This window comes from Spinacia oleracea, chromosome 2, assembly GCF_020520425.1.
Source record: "Spinacia oleracea cultivar Varoflay chromosome 2, BTI_SOV_V1, whole genome shotgun sequence".
In the NCBI taxonomy this organism is placed as follows: Eukaryota; Viridiplantae; Streptophyta; class Magnoliopsida; order Caryophyllales; family Amaranthaceae; genus Spinacia; species Spinacia oleracea.
The window spans coordinates 101,963,615-101,975,605 of record NC_079488.1 but is presented as its reverse complement, the minus strand read 5'-3'; the positions used below and the strand labels follow the sequence as shown (position 1 = coordinate 101,975,605).

The following is an 11,991-nucleotide window of genomic DNA, read 5'->3' as shown; positions in this document are numbered from 1 at the left end:
GGTTCATTTTCCTAGTCCAATACCTTTACTCCTAAGGTCTCAAATTCTCTGATGCGGTGGGATATTTTAAAAGGTAGAGAATTACTTGAGAAACGGTTAATTATTGGGATTGGCAATGGTAAAACCACCTCTTTTTGGTATCATCGTTGGGTGAGGTCGAGTCTTTTGTTTAAATTAATAGAAGGGGATGTTTTGGAGTCGAAAACTCACTGGTTTATTTGTGATATTATTTGAAATGGGAAATGGTACTTAAGGAATATTTATTACTTCATTTCGGATTATCTTTGTGATCTTATTTTGGAAACTCAGCGCATCAGTTTTCAACTCCAAAGATTGTAATTGATCAGATTAGATAAATTACAATCTTTCTAGGAATATGGATTGAACAGTTTTGTTTTTAGTGGCTATTAGGCATATTTGGAAAACAAGAAATATCACGATTTTTGAGTTGCAAATGTGAAAGTCTTTTTCGATCTGTATTTAACTCCTTTTACATGGATTTCCAATTATGCTGGCAGTGGACTAGTGGTGGACTGGTGGAGTTTTTAGAAGATCGGTTTGTAGGATTTTGAAGCAAGTTTACTGCAATCACTCCATTGGCGTATGCAACCCGACAAGGTTTAACGATGGTTGTGGATGTCAAGATTGATAAATTCGAGTTGAAAACTGATGCGTTGTCTCTCATGACTATGCTCAAGATCAACACTATTGATCACTTGATCAGCATTATTTCCATGAGTTATCCCCTGTTCTTAATGATGTGGCAAGTTTAATGACAAAGATCGGCTCGTTGGTCATGTCTCACATGTCTCGTATTGTAACACCCCGACAATTCTCTCTTTTCTAAAATAACCTATTTACATAAAACGTAGAGAATTATCAAGGCATTATCGCCCGTGTGAAAACGTAACGGCTTATTCAGAATTTTGCAGCGGAAAAAATAAAACTAACTTTAGGTTTATAAATAATCGATTACAGGTTTAATCCCAAAAACCAACCAACGAAAATAAGGGAATATAAATAGTACGATAAGTTTAAAGTCTAAATTAACAAACCAAGTTACTTAGCAAAACGAAACTAAATACAAGTTCTCTACTCCCGATCCCAATGATGCAACATCTTCAAACCTGCAGATGGACAATGCTTATCGATATGATTCTTAGAGACTGCTCACCAAAGATTGAGTCATCACAGGATCAATAAGGCATAGCCATGATCAACATGCACAAGCAAAAGCACGTAATCAGCAAAGCTGAGTACTACATACTAAATCAATAATAATCCTAACATGATTCTATTAAACGAACAATCCTAACATGGTACTAAATAAAACATAAGCAAGGATAATCAAGATATATTGACTTGAAGACTATATTTGACTGAACTAGACCTTTGTATCATTAACATTATTTTAATTGAAATAGTCAATGGACTGAGTTGTCTACTAGAAACTTCTTCTTCTTCACTAAGGAAGACGAGGTACGGGCGCGACTCCGTAAACCCCAATGACCTGCGATATCGAGGGACTTTTTAAATAAAAATAGAACCGGTGATCAATCCGGCCCCAGAAAAAGCCATAGGCTACCCATGACCCCAACTCCTGATTGTCCGTCACTTTAGACGTGCACAGTCTAAAGCTATTGCTACTCATTTTCACTTTACATGACTTAACTTTTAATACTTGGTTATGACTCATCAAACATAAATATTATATTCAACAAGTAAACACAACTTCTTTTATCTTTGAATTAAACCAGTGATCACAACATTCAACCAAGAGCCAATTCCAACTATTTTAATCCTTCCTTTATCCATATTTAAAAACCTTTATTAGGTATAAGGTTCAACTACCAAACAAGGTCTTCGGCCCTTATAAAGTAGTGAAAATCTAAAGAGGAACAACGATCAATAAAGATCTAAACCAATATTAAATAATATAAAGTTCCACAAAACCAACATGCTTGCATCTATATTCCATGCTAACATGATTCAATTCTTATAAATAAAGTTCTATGCTCAACGCATTAATTCAACGACATTGAACATGAAATTCCAACATAAACAAGTTCATAAATATATTCATCATATTCTCAATACAACACACATCCAAGCACACGGTATGTACGTACCTTGTGTAAACAAACTGATAGGCCACTTTAACGAATTCAAAAGTCGCCTACAAAGAATTCTCCGCCTAAAAACAACCAATAAAATTCCCCAATCAATATCCAACAATTTACAGCAATACTAAAGTACTCTAAATACACCCTAAACATATTTTGAACCATCCTAAATATCGAAACTTAACTAAATAACCTCCAAGCATATTAACTATTAAACTAATGATCCCAAAACGTTCTAAACTCCAATAAAACATCCCTTTTAAAATTTCCAGCAATATAAAATAATTTCAAACTAATCTAAAATATATCCAACATACTTAAAATCATAAAAATAATAACTTTAATAACTTATAATCATTCTACCATGATTTTAGAATATTAAAACCTTAAAAATCCATGCTTTAATAATTAAATTCCTTATTTCAATTCAATTACATAATCTGAAAATTAAATTTTATATTTAAACATAGTATATAATCTGAAAATATAATCTAATCATAATAACTTATAATCTATATTCAAGGAGCATGAATTAAATTAATAAAACTTCATTAAAACCCTAACTTAAACATAGTTAATAAATCTGAAAATAATTAAATTAATTTCAACAACATATAATCTGAAATTTCATAACTTAATCATAAAAATCATATATTTAATTCAAGAAACATAAATTCAAATTAATTAAATTAATTAAAACATTTAAATAACTTAGGATTCAAGAAATAACCAAAAGGAGAAAGAGAGAGGGACTGCCGGCGGAGCACAGGCGCGGCAGCGGCGGAACGGCGGTGAGCTGAGGACGGCGGCACACTGATGGTCGCAGGGTGAAGTGGCTGCACGAATGGTGGCTGTGCGAAACAGAAACAATTAAGGAGAGGAGGACACGAGAGAAATAAAGAGAATGAAAAAGAAAAGAGAGGAAGACGAAGACTACCGTGCGGTCCAGAGGTCAGACGACGGCAAGGGATCTCGACGGTTGCTGGCGGCGAGCACGGTGGTGTGCTGGGCGGCAATAGAAACAAGCAACAACGGTTAAGGGGGTGTGCAAGAAACTTGTAACCAAAGAGTTGAAAGAGAGAAAGAAGGAGAAGGAGAGACCGGCTTACCGGCGGCGCGACGGCTGGGCAACGGCGGGGACAGCGGCGTGGAGGGGAGCAACGACGGCAGAAGGAGAGAATGGAGGTCTTGGGGTTTCACGTGATTGCAAGGGAGGATGAGGGTTTCTCTTTTCTTTTTTTTTCTTTTTTTTTTACGTGAGGTAGAGTAAGGGAATGTAGGATTTGTTTGGGTTTATGGTTTGGGCTTTGCAAAATGGACTAGAAATAGGATTTGGCTTTTATGATTCGAATTCAAAATTGAATAGGATCGTTTTCTAAATTCAATCGATTTTCGTAATTCAAATTCTTTTCAACATAAAATTCTAAAATTATTCTTGATTGCACAAACGTTAAAATATTTAGAATATATTTAAATAAAATTAAATATAGATTAAATATATAAATATAATCAAGTTCAAAAATCGTTAAATATTTAGAACGTACTTAAAATAAAATAAATATACGTTAATTATATATTTATTACTAAAATTCATAAATTCTATTTAAATATAAATAATATACGTTAAAATATATTAATAAAATTTATAAATTTACGGGGGATTACACGTATTAATGTGTAAACCATAAAAATTGAAACCTGTAAAATAAATTTAAGGAGAAAAGAATAAGAAATACATAATTTTATTGATGTTTTTGGGATTACAGTCTCGTAACTCTCTTGATTCCTCTCTTCTAGGGTTTAGGTTTTGATATGTGTTTGTAATGCTATGGTCTGATCCAATACTACATACTTGTCATTTGATACTAGAGAGGTGACGGGGTCTTTGTGACTTATTCCATCCGATCCTGTTGAAACTTGAAACCCTAGGGCTAAATCTCTATTATATAGAAGAACTAGATTATGTCCCATGCATGCACGGGTATTCTTAAATTATTTGACCAGTTTTAATAGTCTATCACTGCAATATTTCTCTACCTAAAAATATTGTATCATTCAAAAATCTTGAACATACTCATTTAATCATCTTATACAGTTTTCGTCCTACTAAGTATTACATATTTTAAATGTTTGATAAGCTGTTTTGACCAAAATATTCGATATACTAATATATTCGATCAAAATATTAAATACGGAGTAAATATATTTCCGTTATTAGTATAATGATTTGGCTAAAACATTACCAATTTTTTTTTAGCAAAGTATTATGTGGCATATAATTATTTCCATAAAATATATATTCAAACATTGATTTTTCCATATATAAACAGTTAATAAAAAAGATGCTACGTAGAAAATAAAATAAATTAAAATAGGGAAGAGATTTTTTAAGAAATATTTTTTGGAGGGAAAATTTTACAAACTTTTATGTAAGGCGGTCTTACACAAAAGACCACCTTGGTGTCATATAAGTTAAAGAAAGAAATGAATTAGTTAAACAGTGGAACTAATTAGTTAAACACTGGAACCAATTAGTTAAACAATGAAACTAATAAGTTAAGAACTAAAACTAATTAGTTAAGAAATGGAACCAATTAGTTAAGCAATCAAAGTGGTCTAGCCTGTAAGGCGGTCTTACACAAAAGTTACCGGGAAAATTTTGCACGAGGAAATGACACGTGTTATTTTTAGTGTCTGTTTTAGTATATTGTAATTAGTATAGTACTCGTGCGAAGCACAGTTTATGATCCAAAATTTATTTTGCATGAAATCTACTAAATATATCTTATAGATATTCATCTAATTAAAATCCAAATCCATCACGCTTGAAGCAAATTTCTGGGAGACCCCCCTATTCCACAGAAAGATTATTTTAACCCCAATTCATCACCATATCAAACTTAAAGTTATTTTCATCGACCTTTACTTTGATAATCATACCATCTACTACTCGATATACCATCTACCCCCTATCAATTAACACCTACCCACACCATTTACTTTATCCAGGTAGAGATGACTCTGAAGTGGGGCGCGTGCTGAAGATGGTCCCTCCATTTCCATTATACTTATAAAAATGTCATCTCATCCCCGCTACCCACGATAGTATATGGTGCTCATCACCATCCTAACCCCAATCACCGCCTTGCGAGGTACAAAGGAAAATTCATCTCTGTTCCTTTACCACTCAGATATCCACACCCACCTCAAATTTACCCCTAGATCCAAAAAATTTAGTTTGTTTGGTAGGAGAGTTTTGAATTTTAAAACACTGTTCTTTTCTATGATTTAACCCGGTTGTCTGATTCGAGTGATTGAGTAAATAGAATATATAATATACAAGATAGTAGTGAAAAGATGTAGATATATTCATAATCAATTAGATGAAAGATAACCTAGCCTGGAGGTTCCAGTCTAAGGCACTGTTTTGTTCACCTTATTCCATTTATTTTAAAAAATAAGTCTGGATAAGTTCACATAAGTTTAGATAATTTCAGATAAGATAAGTTCTGAAAAAAATAAGGGTTGACGGTTAACCAGTTATTTATAACTAAAATAAGGTTTGATAAGTTCTAATAAGTTCAGATAAGGTAAGTTCATAAAACATAAGTGAAAATCAGGTGAATAGAACAAAACACCCCCTAAAATTCACCATCACTTGATATATACATTTTTATCCCCATAATCCACCAAGGCGAGACACACAATTTATGTATCAAAGTGTTAATTTTGTACAAAATCTTATACATAAGTGATATTGCATTCGTTACATTAGCTTATTATTCTACTGTTTAAAAATATTATTAACAATAACTTAACAAATCCTTAATACAAAGTGTTATTTAAGTAATTTTATATCAAATATGATCAATGCTTCATCTTAAACACTACCTTTAATTATACTAACCCTTACTTTTGAGCATATATTATTGACATTAATTTATTATTTAAAAATAATTCTTAAACTACTCCATCCGTCCCAGTTTAAAGTGTTCACTTATCATGACACATAATTTTAGTATAATTTTTGAAGTGTGGTTATCAAATAATATTTTATTGAGAAATTAGGTAGATTGATAGTGATTTTTTTATAATTGAATGAGAGATAGCGTGGGACCCTAGGTTTTAGAAGTGGAAATAAAATAAGCAATAATATAATTGTTGGCCCTTTTCAAAAATACTGACGTCCCAAACTAAATGTGGATTCATGACTATAATACATATATGACTATAAACCATAGTCCACCAATTATAGAATTTGATTTTGGTCATATTTTTCATAGTATTTGAGGAAGCACATACCAATTTTATATACTTGATAAGATTTATTTCATTTTATACATTTTCTTAAAAGAATTATTGAGACGATAATGTTATAAGTATAATTTAGTAATATTCATATTTTAATTTCACCAATATTATTATTTGTGAAACTGCATATTTAAATATGTTCAAAATGCTATCAATCTTGTAATATTAAAATTCTTTTTTATTACCGTCCATACTCATATGTTACTTTAGAAAATGATTTTTTTTGAAAGAATATATACAAAATATATTATTTATTTAGAAATATCAAAAGATATTTTTCATGAAACATTTATCAATATATATTATTTAGTATAAAGTATAATTAATAATTTATAGAAGTGAGATAATTTAGAAATGAATATATTATCAATAGAATCTTAATTCATTATTTAAGTCATTTTATAATATTATAAGATATGGAGTACGAAGTAGTACTTTATTTTTTTCAAAAAATTTGAAAGATTTTTTGAAAATAAAATAAAGAACACGATGTGTTAGTTGTGCGTGCAACGAACTTGCTTGTTTAATACGAAGTATGTAGTTAAATACTCCGAAATATATAGGTTACATTAATTTTTTCTTCTCGTAAGCTATGTATAATGATTCAATGTTATACAAAAATATCACATTTAATAGTTGTATTTTTTAGGACGAATATATTTTTCAAATGTTACTTTACGTATAAGATATTATACAATCTTAATTATATTTGGTTATTCTAATTTTTTTTTGGAATCATGATTATTTAAGGTCAAAATAATAGATCATAATATTAGAAAACTCTTGTTAAGTACTCCCTTCGTTCCATAATGTTCCTCACTTTTCCATTATGCGCGGTCTCCAATACACTACTTTGACTATTAATATTTTTAATTTCGCATTAGTTAAACTTATAAAAAAAAATGATATTTAGAAAATTTATATTTAATCGAATCCAACACAAAACAGGTGATAAAGAAATTTTTATTACATGTGCCACCCTTTTGAAAAATTGTGATTTTATGCAGTAGTAATCATCCTATGCACACGTATTTCATACCATTTTTTACAAACCCACGTCAAGCCCACCTGTTCGACACAAAACAAGTGGGCTTGACCTGAGCCGATTTAGACCCAGAGTACGCGGGCTGTGATGACGTATGGCCCGACATTGCCCACCTCCATCTTTACTCCAAAGTCTCCTAAAGTTATGAATCACCAATAAATTACCAACAAGCTCAATCAAGAGTAATATTTTGGAAGTTGCATGACGACTTGAACTTATGCAGCTCGATTTTTTGGACTTGCGTGCTCCTCAATTACACACAAACTCCCAAACCCACCTATTTAATGGAGAATGTGGTATTTTTTTTTGTTGTTGTTGTAATTGTATCATTACGGTCTTTCATCACTTAAACATTAATCCAAGCTCAAATATACTAAGGTAAAGTGACTACTTAATTAAACCAAAGTGCAAATCATTTTAGCCATAATGACAAAAATTGTTTCCATCAATTTAAAATTGGTTAGGTTCTATCTAAAATAAAGTATGGAGTATGTTTAATAAACATTGGGTTGGAGATTTTTCCAAGACAGTTGTTCTTGGTAGAAAACTGTTGCTGCTCCTCAATATGTGCCTTGCCTAAGGCCAAAACATGTTGGGCCAAAACATGTTGGATGTTACGGAATACTACATATATCCAAAATCCAAGGTTTCATGTCCTTGAATCTTCTTCGCCCCAACTAGAATTATCAAAAGAAGATGAAAATTCAAGTTATGATAGTAGGTTATTTGATCAACCAATAACATTAAGATATTAGTAGCTGAACTTAAAAGACAAATTTATTGTTAAGAACTTAAGATATTAGTAAAAAGGATGTATGGATGTATAGAATTTCCACTCTTTGAATGAAGTAGGACCAAAATCAACTAACAATAAATCAAACTAAAGTAATTAAATTGCCACTCTCCCTCCTCTCCCTCTCTCAAACCCTAGCCTCCATTAGTGAATTTCGAAGGGGCTTCCATCGATTTTATCGGTGGAAAGCCCCGATCTTTTTATTTTGTTGTTTTTTAATTTTCTTTGATTTTTAGGGTTTTAATAATACTTCGAATTGTTCTCCCTCGAAAGATAGGGTTTTTCTTCTCCTTTTAGGTAGAATTTTCTTAGGTTAGAGGATCCTAAATTTCTGGTGTACGAGGGAGAATATTATTTAATTTCGTAGGAGAAATTGATTCAACGATGAAGATTTGTGCGGTGTCGCAACAAATGTACATCTACAAACAATTGAATCTGATTTAATTCAATATCAAAATTACAACAGATCAAAAGACCCCCTCGTTGAAGGTTGTATCAAACAACGATGTATTAGAGGGTATACAAGATGTTCGATGCACAATGATCGTAGTTTTGCTGAAAACGAGTTTTATTTGATTCGGTTTGTTATGTATTTGATAGATTCAGATTTCTTTTGTAGATGTCGTATGACTTTTTATTAATAAATTAATTTTAGTTCAAAAAAAAAAAAAAAAATTAAATTGCCATAAAGATATCCTTAGAGAATTCACAACTCAGAAAATACTATCCCGCTATTAATCTAACCAAAATCATTACCTACAAGCTAAAAAAAATATAACAAGCTAGCTAAACATAACAGATCGCAGTGACCAGTGAGCTGAGCTAGCCTAATTGAGTAATTGGAGTATCATCTTTAGACTTCAGCACCAGTCATCTGCACTTGACCTTTCTTTGGTGCATCCTTCTCTTTCTTTGGTGTAGTGCTATAGTAGCAAGCATACAAGATCACCTGCATTATGGCGAGTATGGCTCCAATGCCATTGCCAAGCTGCGCGCAACAGATACATAATGTTAGGATATAAGAATACAATAACAAGCATAAAAAGATATTGAGAGTAGATCAAATCAATTACCAGAATGTAGATATCAAATCTGATCAAGGCATATGCACTCCATACGACTCCATTAGCTAAACCAGCAAGGGAAAGTGATAGTGGCATGTATTCTACACTCTTTGTTTTGATGACCTTGTACTGTTGTGGCAAACAATTTTCATAATTCAGCACACAACTTGTATATGAATTGAATTAACAATGTAAAATACATCAACTAATACAAAGTAAAAAGTAGGATATTTATACCATAACAGTGAGAGGTGAACCATAGAGTATGATGCTAAAGATGTCACAAAAGATCCCAACAAAGTTAGACCTTGCAGTAACGTTGTGGAATACTAGGAGGGTGACACAGGCTAAGGCAGCCAGAAACACCAATTCGGCGAGATAGTAAAGCCCCATTGATTTCTGAATTGCAACAAACAGAAATCAGTCAATATTATATTGACAAAACTTATTGACAAATCCAGCAAAGAAATAGAAATCATGCATTCTCTTCTTAGTTCTTACCCTTGTCTTGCCGTCAGCGTATCTCAAGAATACCAAGTTGAAGCCTATGTACATCAAAAGACCAATACTGTTGATGGTCGTAACAAGAATGCTGTGAGGATGCACAAACGGCATCGAGTAGAACACCCACATGATGCAGTTCATTATACCAGCAACAATCGGGTGAAACTTGAATTCCTCCACTGATTTGTTCTTGAATATCCTCCAGATCATACTCCTGTTGTGTACATAACAATTATGTAACAATCAAAATCGTACACTATAATATTATTATATGGAACGGAGGTAGTACAAGATCAAGACAGTCCAATTAGAACTAACATATCACAATTGAACTATTGAACACATCAATTTAAATATTTTCCCCTATAATTTCAATAATTTAATGTAAGAGGAAAGTAATTTAAAAAATACATACGCAGGAGAGAGAAACAGGGCGAAGGAAGTAACATTTCCTGCAAAAAAAAGTAATCAACAAAATTAAGTTAGATATTAGCACTAATTAACTGTGATTAAAGAAAACACTAAAAGCGTGACGCATAACAAAGCACAAAACTCGTGATTAAGAAAGAAAACTCAAATTTGCACTATCAGTACTCCACAGTACTACTACATGCATTCTTTTGGCTAAACTACAAAATTGAATAACAGAATTACTAATAAAACAACCAAATATTTCGCCGATATTTCTGTCCCGCCGTTTTAATCACAACTACCTCCACAACTTTCACTTCTCTTCTCAATCATTACCAATAATTAACAGTAATTACAAAATTAATCCAATTATATTTTTCCGATTTACACTTCTTGAATTTTAATCGAAATTAATGAACAAACTCAATTTTAACCTAGATTAATCAAGCTTATTTTGCAAATTAATTCATACTTTTCAATTTGTTTCACCATATCGATAATCACAAATAATTCATGCAAGCAATTAAGAAATAATCTACCAGTGTTAATTTTCCTTTTCGGATTAAAATTCTTGAATTTGTTGAAAATTAGGGGAAAATGTAGCAATTAAATTTTATCGAGTTAAACAAATATTCACTGAATATTAACAAGAAATTGAGAACAAAATCAAATCGATGAATCGTCAAAATTATTGAGCAACGAAGCAAATCCAAACAAATTTAACCAAATTACAAACAAATTCAACGTGATCAGCAAAGAGTAACATGCACTGCAATATTCATAAAGTAATCAAAATTATCTGCATGTAAATTAGTAGAAGAATTCCGACGATAACTACACTAATTAGTGAGAAGAAATTAAACTTGAGAAAACCATACCAACAATTCCAAGAGCAGTTCGAATAGTATCTGGATTCACCATTGTTGCTTGCTTCAACAATCAAACAGAAAAAATAGGAGAGAGAAAGTAGAGAGAGAGAACAGAGAGAGATGAATGCAGAGTTGAAAGGTGAGAGAAAACGGAAGAAAATGGGTTGAATTTATAAGAGAAGCAAAGACTCAAGAGAAAGACTAGTCTTAACCTCTAATTACGATTATCGGATAATAATTATGATTATTTCCTTCATCATTATTATTTCCAAAGTGGATAATTAATCTTTTTATGTGTGACTGTAATCTCATAAAAAAAAATCCGGTAAAAAAAATTGGATAAACATGAAAATTGTACTACGTGTTTTAATGAATCTGATTAAAATTAAAAATAAGATGAAATTCTGAAATGTCGTAAATGAATAAAACGTATGTAGTCAAAGATTATTATCGGGTAAAAAATATGGAATTTATTGGAGTCTTGATTAATGTGGATTCTGATGCAAGATATAAATGCCATGCAACTGATCTATATCCTGCTGTTTTAGAAATTAAGTGAATGTTTTTAATTTTTATCTTTAACTTTTCTAAAAACAATAAGCAAGTACAGTAAATGATGTTTGCATGCAATGTTTTATTGACTTTCCTTGACTTACCGGAGTAATCCCGCAAAGGCTTTGCTTACCCTGAGGGTAAGTGGTCCCTTGGTACCCTTGCCTTGTATTGGACAATTCCACGTCACCCATGACACGTCATCCCCAAAATTTGAATCGAAATTTCAGTTTGATTTTGAATTCAAAATTCAAAATTAATATTATTTTCTATTTTTATTTTTTTTTGTCGATGATTCCTATGCCAGATCTAATCTTCC

At 31.6% G+C, this 11,991-nt stretch overlaps 1 protein-coding gene across 1 annotated transcript; it reads right to left on the bottom strand.

Moving 5' to 3' along the window:
• Positions 1–8,934: 8,934 nt before the first annotated feature.
• Positions 8,935–11,377, bottom strand: LOC110798124 (bidirectional sugar transporter SWEET7b-like). Its single transcript, XM_022003274.2, has 6 exons — positions 11,130–11,377; positions 10,256–10,292; positions 9,838–10,054; positions 9,574–9,735; positions 9,346–9,465; positions 8,935–9,260 (listed from the first exon to the last, which is right to left on the bottom strand). The coding sequence occupies exons 1-6, from the start codon at positions 11,170–11,172 to the stop codon at positions 9,126–9,128; spliced, it is 714 nt and encodes a 237-aa protein (XP_021858966.1). The 5' UTR covers positions 11,173–11,377; the 3' UTR covers positions 8,935–9,125.
• Between the last annotated feature and the right edge of the window lie 614 nt (positions 11,378–11,991).